The sequence below is a fragment of the Epinephelus fuscoguttatus genome, linkage group LG24, assembly GCF_011397635.1.
Source record: "Epinephelus fuscoguttatus linkage group LG24, E.fuscoguttatus.final_Chr_v1".
NCBI lineage: Eukaryota > Metazoa > Chordata > Actinopteri > Perciformes > Serranidae > Epinephelus > Epinephelus fuscoguttatus.
Window position 1 is genome coordinate 17,654,219 of NC_064775.1, and position 13,771 is coordinate 17,667,989.

The following is a 13,771-nucleotide window of genomic DNA, read 5'->3' on the forward strand; positions in this document are numbered from 1 at the left end:
ACCATCACCTCCAGCATTGCAGTGGCTGAGTGGTGGTTGGATTTCTCCTTGACCACCCGATGCCACTTCGGTCGAGGTCCTTCTTTTGGTCCCGGTAATCTTTTTTTTAACTTTTTAAGCTTGAAGCTTATCTGGTCGACGGTCCTCTCGTACCCCGCAGCAGCCATCTCATGCTGTATTTGGATAAATACCGGCGTGGTCCGCGAAGCGCCCTTGAGTTTGTTTTGAACCTCTGCCGAAGACCATGAGGGAAGGAGACAGCTTGTTTCGTTGATGGACCACTGTTGCTTCGATGCGTCCATGGCTTCCCTCTTCACTGTTTTTTTTTTTTAAAATGGCGCTTCGCACAGTCTCATTTATTGTTGTCGGTCTCAATAACCCTGCCCCCTTCCCTGTGACGTATGTGGTTCGTTCTTCTAGTCCAGCAAAGAACTGGTGCCGCTCTGGAACCGGTTTCTCTGGCCCAGAGCAAGTTCTTTTGTCTGTCGAAACAGGAAAACTGGTTCCAAATTAAGCACTGGCCCCGAACCAGCACTGGAACTGCTTTGGGGGAAAGAGGCATGAAAGAAGCCATCTACGTCAAACTGGAACGACCATGGTTAAACAGAGGGGGTGGCCTACGACACCACTTATCACCCACCTACAATGCAGTCTTGAGATCCCTTCCCAGACCACTTCACACCTATTCACCCCTGGTCTCACCTGACCCTAACGACTCACATGGTGGCCAAGTGGGTCAACGACTCACATTGTGACCTTAACGACTCTGAAACTAAGAGCTCACATGTGACCCCTACGACTCTGCAAGGGTTGGGTTTGCACCCACACAGGGTTTAAGCCTGCAACTCTGTACCAGCCATTTAACACACAAACAAACAAAAAAAAAATAGTTATTCAGTGCAATTCACAACAATACACATATCCTTTAAGTTCAGTTTTTTGTTGGCTTCTTGTTTTGGCTGAAACCTTACCATTCTAATTGACTGCATGTCTTCCTTTTTTATAGATTTTTTCAACATAATGCAAAAAAGTTGAATCATCACATTTTTACCACAGTCTAACCAAAAAGTGGCCATTAAACAGGAAGTATTTACAGGTTAATAGATGCACCAGATTGTAATGATTGCATTATGTTGGACAGACCAACAGTAATTGTTGTCACCCCTGTGCATTTAAAAAAACGTGCTGTACATCAGCACGTTCTCGGTGGTGCTTAGAATACTCACCAGGACCTTTTTTTGTGACAGTTGTAGTCGATCTGAAGGAAGATTATCAGTGTGACTGCACAAAAACATGTGCGCATGGGGCTTGGACAGTCGACAGCGATCCATTTCGTCACAGCTGAAGGAATATCAGAAAAGGTCAAAATGTTGCCCAGTCAGGAGAATATCTACATATTGACAATTTAAACATTTTATTCATTTATTAATTATTCTTTTTGATTTTGCAATGGAAAATCTCTTTGTAACTAGGGATTTGGACTTTTTTATGTAAAATTTGCTATTTTGGATGAAACGTTAAATAATGGATCATTTTAAAAAAAAGTTTTCACCTTAAAATAAGCAGCAGAACAGAAAAGCTCTTATGTGAACTTGATCCAGCCTAACATGTCCTCATGTATGCAGTGCTCCACCCCATGACCTCGGCAGTCTTATCTCGAGCCGCACAGTCGGCTGAGTGTTCATGCAGTCCTCTCTTAGACTGTGTTATCAGTGTCTGGCTCATCTTCTGACTTACAAACTTGCAATTGTAAGTACAGCAGAGGCTCTGCGTAGATGCATACCCTACACTGTAGCCTGTGCCTTAGCCTGATGTGCACCTCCCAAGAAATGTAATTACATGTTGCGTCAGCACAGGCCTCCTATTTATTTTTATGCTTCTGTGCTTCTGTCTGTCCTGTTCTCGTGAATGCGATATCTTAAGAATTTCTTGAGGGAATGTCTTCAAATTTGGTGCAAATACTCACTTTGACTCAACAATGAACTGTATTAGATTTTGATGGTCAAAGGTCAAGCTCAATGTGACCTCAAATATATGTTTTTGGCCATAACTCAAGAATTCTTTGGCTAATTATGACAAAACATCACACAAATGTCTGATAGGATAAAATGATGAAGTGAATGAAGTCAAAGATCAACTTCACTGTGACATCACAATGTTCTGCACAAAACACTTCTCTGGCCATTACTCAGCGTCATCTCTCAGGAACAGAAGGGGAAACATTTGGTCAGATACTGAATTGATGACATTAATGTCGGGTATTGCTGCTGGGGGGAAGATGTGTGTGAAGCATCCATGTTGTCACAGACATGGATAAAAACTGTAACAGAGACTTGACTTTGACTTAATATTTATGACTTGAGACTAGACTTTGACTTGGACAGATGACTTGAATGGACTTGACTTTTTTAATCTAATATCTGTATTTTATCACGCCAGCTCCGGGCCGTTACACACACACAGTCACCACTGTGAGAGCCGATACATGTGCTGCTAGCTTTATATTCTGAGGCTCTCCACTTATTTGTACAAGGTTTTGATATTGCCACAGTGAAACAACTGTCCCAACATAAGTTCACTATCTGTGAGTGTGTGTGTGTGTATGTGTGCACCATGAGATAGTGTCCACAATGACTTCTTAGATTCTTACTGACAGTACCAGAGTAAATGAGCTTGGTTACATTTCATCACTGGGTGCAGTCTATGTTATATTATCTTTATGAGTTTGTGAGTATGACTTCACTTGTGACTCGCTTGACCTGACCAATGACTTGACTTGCTTGACTTATTGCAAGTACTCGACTTGAGTTGCTTAATTTTCACCACAGTGACTTGAGACTTGCTTGAGACTTGAAAGTTGTGACTTGAGACTTGCACATGTGTGACTTACTCCCACCTGGCCATCAGGCAGAACTGACTTTCACACATACAAAAAAAGAAAAACTAATTGCACTGGTGCAGATTCTCAAAAAAGACAAAAACACAATTATTAGTTGCACTCTTTTAATAATTTATTCCACCACATCTTTGTTGATATGTGTTTGGAAGAAGCCAATGTTAGATGAAACCACTTGTCACTGCTCCTCTCTGGGACGCTGCTGTCAGAAGAAAATCTCCTACAAGTTGCAAGAAAACATCCTCAGGTGTCACATGACACATTAAATGCTTCAGCTGTTTGCAAAACTGTGCACAGGACATGTATTTATTCTTAAACTCACCAGTCACTGACAAACATAATCCACAGTGGTGTACTTGGGAAGACCATCACAGAAAGCAGGTTTTCCCAGGTATCCAGAGTTGGAGGGAAATTTGCAAATTCTATAGCCATCACAGCTGAGGGTAAACCAAAACGAAAAGAAAGAGTTATTGATGTCAGAACGAAAAAATCAAAAATTCATTCCACCTTTAAAATACTAAATCAGCCATTCTGAAATACAAACAGCAAATCCTTTTGTGAATTTGTCCCCAAATCTTTTGTCTTTTGCCCCAGTACACACTCTTTTTTAATGGCTCCAGCTCGGGGACTTGAACAGAAGGTCATTGTTGAAGCCCTGTCCGTGCAGATGTACTCGTCGAAACGTCCAAAAGTGGAACGCAAAATGTTGAGGCGTCCTCTTGCTGAGGGTGACACAGAAATGAAGACAAAATGTGTCACTATAACTTGCAGCATTCACAGACAAAGCAGTTATCTTTTGCTGGACACATCTTCCCCACAAATACAACAAGCTAATATTTTTTAGCACAAACCTGTGGCATTTTATATTGTATAAATTAGACTAGCGGCTAGCAGACTTTTTTTCTCTACTCTACTCATATGAAGCCAGGGACAACAGCAACATTTAACAAAGGTAACGTTACAAATTTCGGCTCCACTACAACTCACAAGGGTTCACTGACAAAACAACTATCTTATACTAAATACGATTTGCAAACAAATATAACATGCTAACGTTATTAGCACAAGCCTATGGCCAGTGGCCCTGTAGGGGAGAAAAGTTCAGACGATTCCAAGGGCCCCTGACTGACAGGGGCCCCAAAAGTAGGTAAAGATTAATATAAAATTATTAAACCATCATCATTAAGATTTTTTTTTTCAAATATGGTAATAAAATTAATGATGTCCTTGTTTTTACTTGTGTGTGGCAGTAAAAGTTAAATAATTCCCACTGACCAAAAAGTAAACATCCATATTGACTGACCACCCCCCTGTATCTGCATGAAATGGGGTTCTGCCTTAGCGCACTGACTGTGATGGTGCGTAGTAGCAGTCAGCGGTTCTGCTAGAATGCTACATTCATCATAATGCTACCTAGTACTAAAAGAAAATCCAGTTTTCAAAAAAAGGAAGGAGAGAGAGGAGAGAGAGGAGAGGCAAAAGAAAGGGCGTCAATATGTGAGCCTGTTTTTCTCCAAGAAAGGTGGGTAGCCTATAGTGTGTGAGTGATAGAAATTAACCTGTTAGCTAGCTTGATGTCCATAGTGAAATAAGCTAGCTACAGACTAGCGTTAGCCTACATTTCACTCCTTTTTAACCTACATTTAATCAGTGTAGGTAAATGTTTAGCAAGATATTCATATTCTCAGGCTCAGCTCAGGCTTGTCCTGTACCAGCCCTTAGTTAGGCTGACTTAGGCCTAGTCTGCCGGAGGACCCCTCTATAATACACCGGGCCCCTTCTCTCCTTCTCTCTCTCTCTCTCTCTCGTATCCTATTACTGCATCTAGCTAACCCGGCCATTCTGGATGTCACTAACTCGGCTTCTTCTCCGGAGCCTTTGTGCTCCACTGTCTCTCAGATTAACTCATATCACAGCGGTGCCTGGACAGCGTGACGTGTGTGGTTGTGCTGCTGCCGTGGTCCCGCCAGATGCCTCCTGCTGCTGCTGCCATCATTAGTCATTAGTCATACTTCTTCTGTTATTATACACATATGATTATTGTCACACATGTATACTGCCAGGTATTAATACATACTTTCAACATATTGTACCGCAGTAACCAGAACTATAACTATAATATTATTACTTCCATTAATGTTGTTGTAAGATACTGTCATTACCTGCATATCTCTCTCTCGCTCTCTCTCTCTCTCTCCCTGTGTCATATGGATTACTGTTAATTTATCATGTTGATCTGTTCTGTACGACATCTGTTGCACGTCTGTCCGTCCTGGAAGAGGGATCCCTCCTCAGTTGCTCTTCCTGAGGTTTCTACCGTTTTTTTCCCCCGTTAAAGGGTTTTTTTTGGGGAGTTTTTCCTTATCCGCTGTGAGGGTCTTAAGGACAGAGGGATGTCGTATGCTGTAAAGCCCTGTGAGGCAAATTGTGATTTGTGATATTGGGCTTTATAAATAAAATTGATTGATTGATTGAATTGATATTAAATCAGTTGTCCCTGCCCCTTTTACCAGACTCAACAACACATGAGTCAGAAGCAGCAGCCCTGTCTCACCATAACTTTACCCCTCCCCGTCCCAGTGAAGAAGGTGAGCAACACTGTGTTGAATGACATGCCAGTTAGCATTATTGCAGGGAGTCTGTGGGAATTTCTCTCTCTCTCTCTCTCTCTTGCTCTTTTATATCATTACAAAAAAGAAAACAAAATATTTTTAATGACAGAAATTCAAACAAATTATTTTTCCATATAATGATTATTATTAAACAAAAACAGCCTTCAGCTGTCTGTACTGGATGCTAGACAGTTGGAAACATTAAGTAGCCTAACTCAACCTGTATTAAAGTGAAAGGGAATATTAAAATAATCCAGTTCGATGCTTTCATTTAGATTGAATTATGGCCGTTAAATGACATCTATAGATACAGACTTTATTATTCCCATGAAGGGCAGTTTATTTGAGCAGCTTGCACACACACACACACACACACACATGACAAAGCAAAATACAAAAACATGTAACTAATGTATGTAATCTAGTGGTGGTGATACAGAACTGAAGGTAATTTGGGTCAATGTTCAGTAGGATTTAGTGTTGTTAATTTATTGGTATTAAAAAAATCTGCTGTTTTCAACTTTTTGAGATGATGATCTTAATTTATTTTGATTAAAAAGTTAATGTATATTTAAGTTTTTTGTTTTTTTTTAAAAAAAAAAGTCTTTCATTAATGTTAAGAGAATTTTCCATTTTGGGATTTTACAATAAAAAATACATTTAGACTGTAAAAGATGGCATTTAGCACATTTTTTATGGCGGCTTTTAATCTTGCATCAAATAGTGAATTTCATACTGTATGCAGACTGTTGCATGTACAACTCACTAGTAGTAAATATTGTACTGGCGGTATTGATCCACAAGAAGCAAGACAGTTGCAAGCCTTCGAAGTTAGAGTTATGTAAAGCTTTTAATGGGTCAGTTAGGTCCCAGAGATGTGGTGACAACAGCTGCGCAGGGGGGCTCAATGTGATTTTTTTTTTTTTCATGGGGCCCAAAATTCCTGGTGGCGCCCCTGCTTATGGCATTTTACATTGTATAAATTAGCCTAGCAACAAGCATAGATTTCTTGCGCTTGAATGAAGCCAGGATAAATCCCGAAGGATAAATCACACACAAGACTTAACAAGCTATTTTAGTGGAGGCTTTACTGTCTTCACAATTTCTAGTTTCTTATCTGGGAAATAAAAGTAAATAAAAACTTCGTTTCCACTGAGGGAAATGGTTTCAGCTTACACAAATGCGACGTGTAGTTACATTTCTGTGAAGGTGCATGCAGGGCCGCCCCTCCCTAAACGCAGAACACGCGCTGTGCGTAGGGCCTCATCTTCCATGGGGGGCCACATTTTGCGCGAGGGGATGCATTTGCGCATATGCGCAATGGATGCGCACATGCGCTACCATGAGGCGCGCGTAGAATCAGCTCGAGGAAGGAGAGAAGAGACCTGACCGCCCATGCGTCACTGCAATGATTGACAGCACTCGACATATTAACAATAAGAGGGGTGCGCTGGCAGGCACTTGCAGAGCTGCAGCAGGTGAAGAGTTGTTGACATTTCGTCCAAAAGAGCCTCAGGAGTATGTGCGGGGACGGCAGGGCAGGCTCCACGGAGGGGGAGACCCGAGCCTCGGGGGTATGTGCGGGGCCGGGAGGTCGGATGCTCCCAGAGAGGGAAGAGGGAGAAATATAGCTAAGATGAAAATAGAAAAGAATGTCTCTGTATTTTATTTCTGTTTTCAGTGTTTAATTAAGGTGAGAGAGGCGGAGGGCTGAGGGAGATCGGACGCCTCCAGAGAGGGGAGAGGGAGAAATATAACAAAATAAGATTAAATAGGAAAAACCTGTCTCCCTCTTTTATTTTATTTTCAGTGTTTAATCAAGGGTGGGGGATTGAGGTGGTGGAAGTTACTTTCTTTTGATGAGTAATTGATGGCTATTTGTGACTCAGATTTGTTTATTTATTTATTTCAGTCTGAAGTTATTGTTATTTAATATTTATTTATTTATTTATTTCAGGTTGAATTTTTTTATTTTATTTGACTCATACAGCCAAACTACTGTATCTACAGTACATTTGTTATTGCCAATAAAGGTTGTCAAGTTAAATGGCAAGTTGTTGTACGGTCATTTTGTACCTATGATACATTTGGGATGGGGGCCTCCAAATAAAATTTCGCTTAGGACCTGAATTTGGTCAGGGGCAGCCGTGGGTGCAAGTCAGACTAGGGCGTAGGCTCTTTGTCGATGCATAGCCTACGCCATAGGTATGGCGTTGATTCACTGTATAAATCCCGCATTAGCTTCAGTTAGTTTCATGATAAACTAATTAAAACATTATTACTGTTATATTCTATTTTTGCCAACAGATGCCACCAAATCCCACACACTGGACCTTTGGTCTACGAATGTTTGGTCGACCTGCTTTTCACAATTACCTATAATCTTTTTTCATAATGAATCTATTATCATGCTGTATGAATAGGGCCGCTCACTCTAAACAAAAACAATATCTTATACTACATTATTGTAATGCTAAAAAATGAAATAAAAATAACAGGCCTGCACTTTAAAATTCAGGGTTAAAGGAATATAGGTATGAACATGTTTATAAAAAACATCATGGAGAGAAGTGTCATGTTTTTTTCTTAATATCTAAACATTTCCATGCAGAGAGGATTAAAGAAGCATTCTTACGACACTCAATGAGCGCTTTTTGTCCTTCACAGAAAACAGCCGTTTTCACATCTGTCAAAACATCAGAGGATGAGGTCAGATCAGATCTTAGCTTTCAATCCTAAAATCATCTGAACATCTTCAGTGATATCTGTGCAATTATGCTGTTGTATGTCAGCTAGTCCTCTGGGGTGCTTAAAATACTCACCAGGACTTTTGATGTTACACTTGTACTTGTACTGAATGAAGTTATCTTTATCTTTATCGCATGTAAACATCTGAACATTGGGCTTGGGCAGTCGGCAGCGTTGCAAGTTGTCACAGCTGGAGGAATATATTGGAAAAGGTTCAAATATTCAAATATTGCACAGGCAAGATTTTTTATGCATGAGAGAATGTCTGCACAAAGACAATTTTAACATTTGATTGTTTTTTTTAACAAGGGTAAGGGTTAGGGTTAGGATTTCCTCTAACATTTCCTTTTTTGTGAAATGTTGGATTAAGGATCATTTAGAAAGTTTTCACCTCAAATGAAACCTTTTCATATTCCTATTGTAAAATATGTTCACCAACTTTGTTCCAAACAGAACTGAAAAACTCTTACATGCTCTTGACCCATCCAATCATCATCCAGTGTATGCACTGTGCCCTCACACTCATGGCAGGCTGGCTTCTGGCAGCGCAGTCAACAGAACTCATCTTACCATATTGCATGGATAGCACTTCAATCAATTGTCCTTGAGCTGAACATACACAAAACATGATCATAAAGCAAAGTATTAACAATACCTGATGGTAGGAGAGGGAAGAGAGGAGCTGAAGCCTGAGAGTGAATGGATTTTATATTATGTTTAAGTAGAAATTAATACATACGGCAACGCAGCTCACTGTTGACACCAGGACATGCCACATCATAGTAGATTTTTCCTGCAGCAAAACATTGTGTTAGTAAGTTGACACACTTAGTCACGCTTGTAGAGCAGAGGTCCCCAACATGGATGGGTCTTGCAAAGAAAATTTTAGGGCTTGTGAGATGATTGACAGGAAAGAAAAGTTTATATGATCAACTTTTCCATATTTATATTATTATTCACGGAAGAAGGGAAAGATATCTGTCAGCTATGACTGGTTTGTAACATGACTCCTGTCTGACTGCTGAACGTGGCCTCTTCCTGTGTCTGTCCTTTCAAATTAAATTCCCACATGGTCCAGTCGTATAGGCCCAGCTCCTCATAGAGTTTCACATTTGTTTGTTGTTTTATTTTCTGCGGCTAAGCAACCAATAAAATCTTGCTGACTAATGACCTCATTGGTCGACTAAAGTTTGGTCGACCATTAGGGGGCAGCCCTAACAATTTGCAGTTGAAAAAAGGTAATGAATCTCAGTATATCGCAACATATGTTATTGCAATACTCAGCACGTCTCAACACATTTTATATCACAATAGTATTGTACTGTGACTAAAGTATCGTGATAATATCGTATCATGTGGCCTCTGGGTATTCCCACCGCTAATATGCAGTCTACTCAGCCAGCGAGCGGGCAGGAGAGACAGACTGAATCTTTTTTTTTTGTAACCTTATTGATACAGCACAATCATAATGCTCTGATTAGCCAACCACATACATTTCAAATACCAGCCAACAGGTCAGGTTTCCACAGTCATCATTGTAGCTCTCATACAGTAGCAAAAACATTCTGATTAATAGCTGATGGGTTGTGGTGGGTGGAATAATACATTATTATTCAGATCACAATCTAAAATATGAACGTAGCAGAAAGCAGAACTGTTGTCTGCTGCTGCTGTATGTCCCATTAAGAGAGACGCTGTGTGCACTTACACACAAAGGTGTGTGTTTGAAAACAGCTACAGCTCTGACAGACTGGGATATTAAACCTGTCATGTTTCTTTTCTGAGGTTTTGAGGACCTTGTCCATCACAACCTGTTCCTTTCATTTTTCTTTTTTTCTCTGCCATTGTTCTGCCAACAGGTCTTGGCGCAAAGGCAATGCTTATACTTCTTACTTAAACTTACTTACTTAAACAAAAATTTCATATTGTGATATCCCAAATCAGCTGTACTTCATCAACTGGGGCACTTCTAAAGTGAGCCACAGGAACAAATAAAAACAGGGCATCCGGCAAAAGTTCAGAAATCTAAAATGTTGCCATATTGTTGCAGTTTTCTTGAGAGAATGACTTTGCCATGTCTTGTCTCATCAACCAAAAAACACATGGTCTTCCTAGTAAACAAACACAACATGCGCCACTTGTCCCCCCTCCCACCTCTGCTGAAGTTTGATCTTCTTTAAATTGCAGATGGCCTGCCAGACACTAGTGGCTCAGTTGGTCCATTTATGAACATAATATTATGTAACTCACTTTGTCAGATTGGTTATTATCAATGCAATACAAGTTGGATTTAGCACCTTGATACCATCGGCACAGGTTGCCGATGTAGGCTGTTTTTCCAATTTGCCAGAAATCAGCCATAATGGCAAATGCAGGTTCAGCTGAAACCAACCCGACTCTAGTGGACATTTGTCATAAGTTAACTTAGAAGGTAAAACCTTTTGTTTATGCTGGACTTGGCTGAACTGAACTCAATGCCATTTATATGGTTCAGTTTATGTTTCATTCTGCATGGCTGTCTCGCACTCAGTACAGCCTAATTAACCTCAAACTTGATCTAGTACCTCTGGTATTTATGGCATAAACTTAGCTTTTGGCACACATTGCTCACAAATATTTTTTCTACCTTTCCTCTCAGGGCTTCCGTAAATCTCTGCTTTTTTTTCCTGTCAATTACCCGATTGTTTTATTTTTTCAAAACTATAAATTATTTTTGGTAGTTTACAAAATAAAGTTTACAGATTAAGAACATTTACAGAATTCAGTTTGCAGGAGATGACATAGAGATCTTGACATTGCACAACAAATTGAACACATAAAAAAAAGGTAAAATAAAGTTTGGAAGGCACAAACAAAAGTTACAGTTTTTCTCCATTGGTTTGGCTCATTTCTTGAAACAGAAATTACATTCTCAAAATAACATGGACAAACCTCCAAACCACTTGGCAGTTGTTCACAACAGAATTGAATTTCTCATTCATTTCATCAAATTGCAAATGTCTTAGTACATGTCTCAATGTCTAAGTACATCTTTGCAAATGATTAAGTACAGGTAGCCTACAGTTAGCACAATTTCCAAGTGAATAGGTCTTGTTGATCTAAACTGATTGTTGATTCTCAGTCTAATGGCTGTTCTCTCCAAAACAAGTTATCACATGCACAATAGTCTGTTCAATTGTCAAAATTAGCCAAGAACATAATACCATGAATACCATATATGAATCTCTTGGAACATTTGATAAATTGATTAACTGACAGTCAGGTGAAACTAGAACTTGACTAACAAAGGAGGGGCCACGGTGGATGTCCCAGGCCAGAGTGGGGGCAATATAACTATGTGTGCTGCCATTTCTGAGAATGGTGTGGCAACTCACATCCCCAGTCTTGGCCCATACAATACACAGAGGCTCCTCATCTTCTTGGACCACCTTTATTCTGATTTGATCCCTGAAAATGAGAGAGGTCTCGTAGGGCCTCACCTACCAAACTATGTCATTGTGTGGGACAATGTGAATTTCCACCGTGGCCCGCTCATCAGGGCCTGGTTCACTACTCATCCAAGGATGGTCATGGTGTTCCTACCACCTTACTTTCCTTTCCTCAGTCCTATTGAGGAGTTTTTCTCTGCTTGGAGGTGGAGAGTGTATGAGCATCAGGCTCAAAATCAGAGGTCCCTGCTCCATGCAATGGACGCTGCATGTGAAGATATTACAGGAGATCAGTGTAGGGGATGGTTGCGACATGCACGCCGTTTCTTCCCTCATTGCATCGCAAGGGAGAATATATGCTGTGATGTGGACAAGAATCTGTGGCCAGACAGACAGCAACGTGTGGATAGCCAGGAGGGTGAGGACGGTGGCCAGGAGAGGGAGGGTGAGGACAGTGACCAGTGAAGAAGTGTTAGTTGTGAAACACTTTATGTACAGCACTGTAGGCTACATATAATTTTCCTTGTTTTTTGTTTATGTGTTTATATTACAGTATATTATGCTGTATACATTTTCTTTTTACTAAGTTAAAGTTACTTTATGTGTGTGAATACAAATGGTTACAATTTCCTTGGCAGTATGAGTGCAATGTGTGATGTCAAACCTTGGAGGCTATTCTTACAATAAAATCCTTTTTTTTTCTTTTCTTTTTTTCAGTTTTATACACAATTGTATTCTGTTAGCTAGACAAAAAAACTAGCACAGTAACCATTGTCAATGAAGGACTGGGCTAAGACTGAGAGGTGGACATGAGGGATATTTCAGTGGTCCTCTGCCATAGTGACAAAACATCTAAACATTTTGACTTGCAGTGCTTACACAATGCCAAAGGGACGATGCATTTTGGGGGCACTGACTATTTATATGAGAATGGAATTTAGTTTTGACACATGAGTGAACTGTTTTGGGAGAGATATGAGCTTTTGCAGCTGAACCATGGTGTTGTGCTGAACCATCCAGGTTATTTTGGCAAAAGCACCAAGAGTGTTGAGAACGTCCGGTCTGTTTCAAGAAATGAGCCAAAGGAATTGAGAAAGGATCTTTGCATTTTGGTGGCACTGACTATTTATATGGGAAAGGAATTTAGTTTTGAAGCATGAGTGAACAGTTTTGGGAGAGATATGAGCTTTTGCAAGTGAGCTATGGTGTTGTGCTGAACTGTAAGACTGTTTTGCCAAATGATCTTACAGTTTTGAGAATGTAATTTCTTTTTCAAGAAATGAGCCAAACCAATGGAGAAAAACTGTAATATAGGAAGGAAATCAGAGGATCAAAGAAAAAATTACCTTCAGATGTCCAAAACCAAGCTGCAGCCAGGACTAAAAGATAGAAAACATATATCAATATTGTTGATTCTATAAAGGACATGAAGCATAATTTGGTTGCATTACTAAAGTTACACCCAAAATCAAGAGCATTAAAGACAACAACAGGTCGTGTACTCACAGGCGATGATTGTCAGTCTTGTGGACAGCATCTTGTCAGCTGTAGCAAGTGATGATCACAGAGCAGACCTCAGCTTTTATATGATTTCTTCTTCTTTTGTTTCAAATCAACACAAATATCCTGAAGTAGGAGGCTGCTGAAAATCAACAGTCAACAGCCCTGGGGGCACAGAGACAGGACAGAATTTCATGACTAGACAGGTGGATGGATAAGGGCTCACTTACACAGATTTTAATAAATTTGCAACCAAAATTTGAGAGAAATGATTCTTTTGTGGGCATAAAAATTCCCAATCTTTAACTTGAATCTATGAAAAATGGGACCAAAATCAAAAAAAAAAAATTAAGTGCATAAATATGTACACAGGTAGCAAAGTGACATGACTTGTCATCGTGTCTCTTAGTGTAATCTAAACATTTGAAATCCAAATATTGTCTGTTGCTTGAGGAACTTTACTGTCGACACTTGCAAGATGCAACTAAAAAAATGAGTTTTTAGTTTGTCTAACAATGTATTAAATGTTCAAGTTGGCAGTTTGGTAAAAGTTATTCTCAAAAAACTATTATTATTTATTTACACTG

The 13,771-nt window shown here is 39.8% G+C and overlaps 1 protein-coding gene across 1 annotated transcript; it reads right to left on the reverse strand.

Annotated features, from left to right (window-relative positions):
* Positions 1–2,995: 2,995 nt before the first annotated feature.
* Positions 2,996–13,291, reverse strand: LOC125885020 (L-rhamnose-binding lectin CSL2-like). The gene is made up of 9 exons (XM_049570383.1): positions 13,191–13,291; positions 13,031–13,063; positions 8,996–9,049; positions 8,727–8,865; positions 8,331–8,446; positions 8,144–8,194; positions 3,498–3,618; positions 3,219–3,333; positions 2,996–3,116 (listed from the first exon to the last, which is right to left on the reverse strand). The coding sequence occupies exons 1-8, from the start codon at positions 13,219–13,221 to the stop codon at positions 3,222–3,224; spliced, it is 657 nt and encodes a 218-aa protein (XP_049426340.1). The 5' UTR covers positions 13,222–13,291; the 3' UTR covers positions 2,996–3,116; positions 3,219–3,221.
* Between the last annotated feature and the right edge of the window lie 480 nt (positions 13,292–13,771).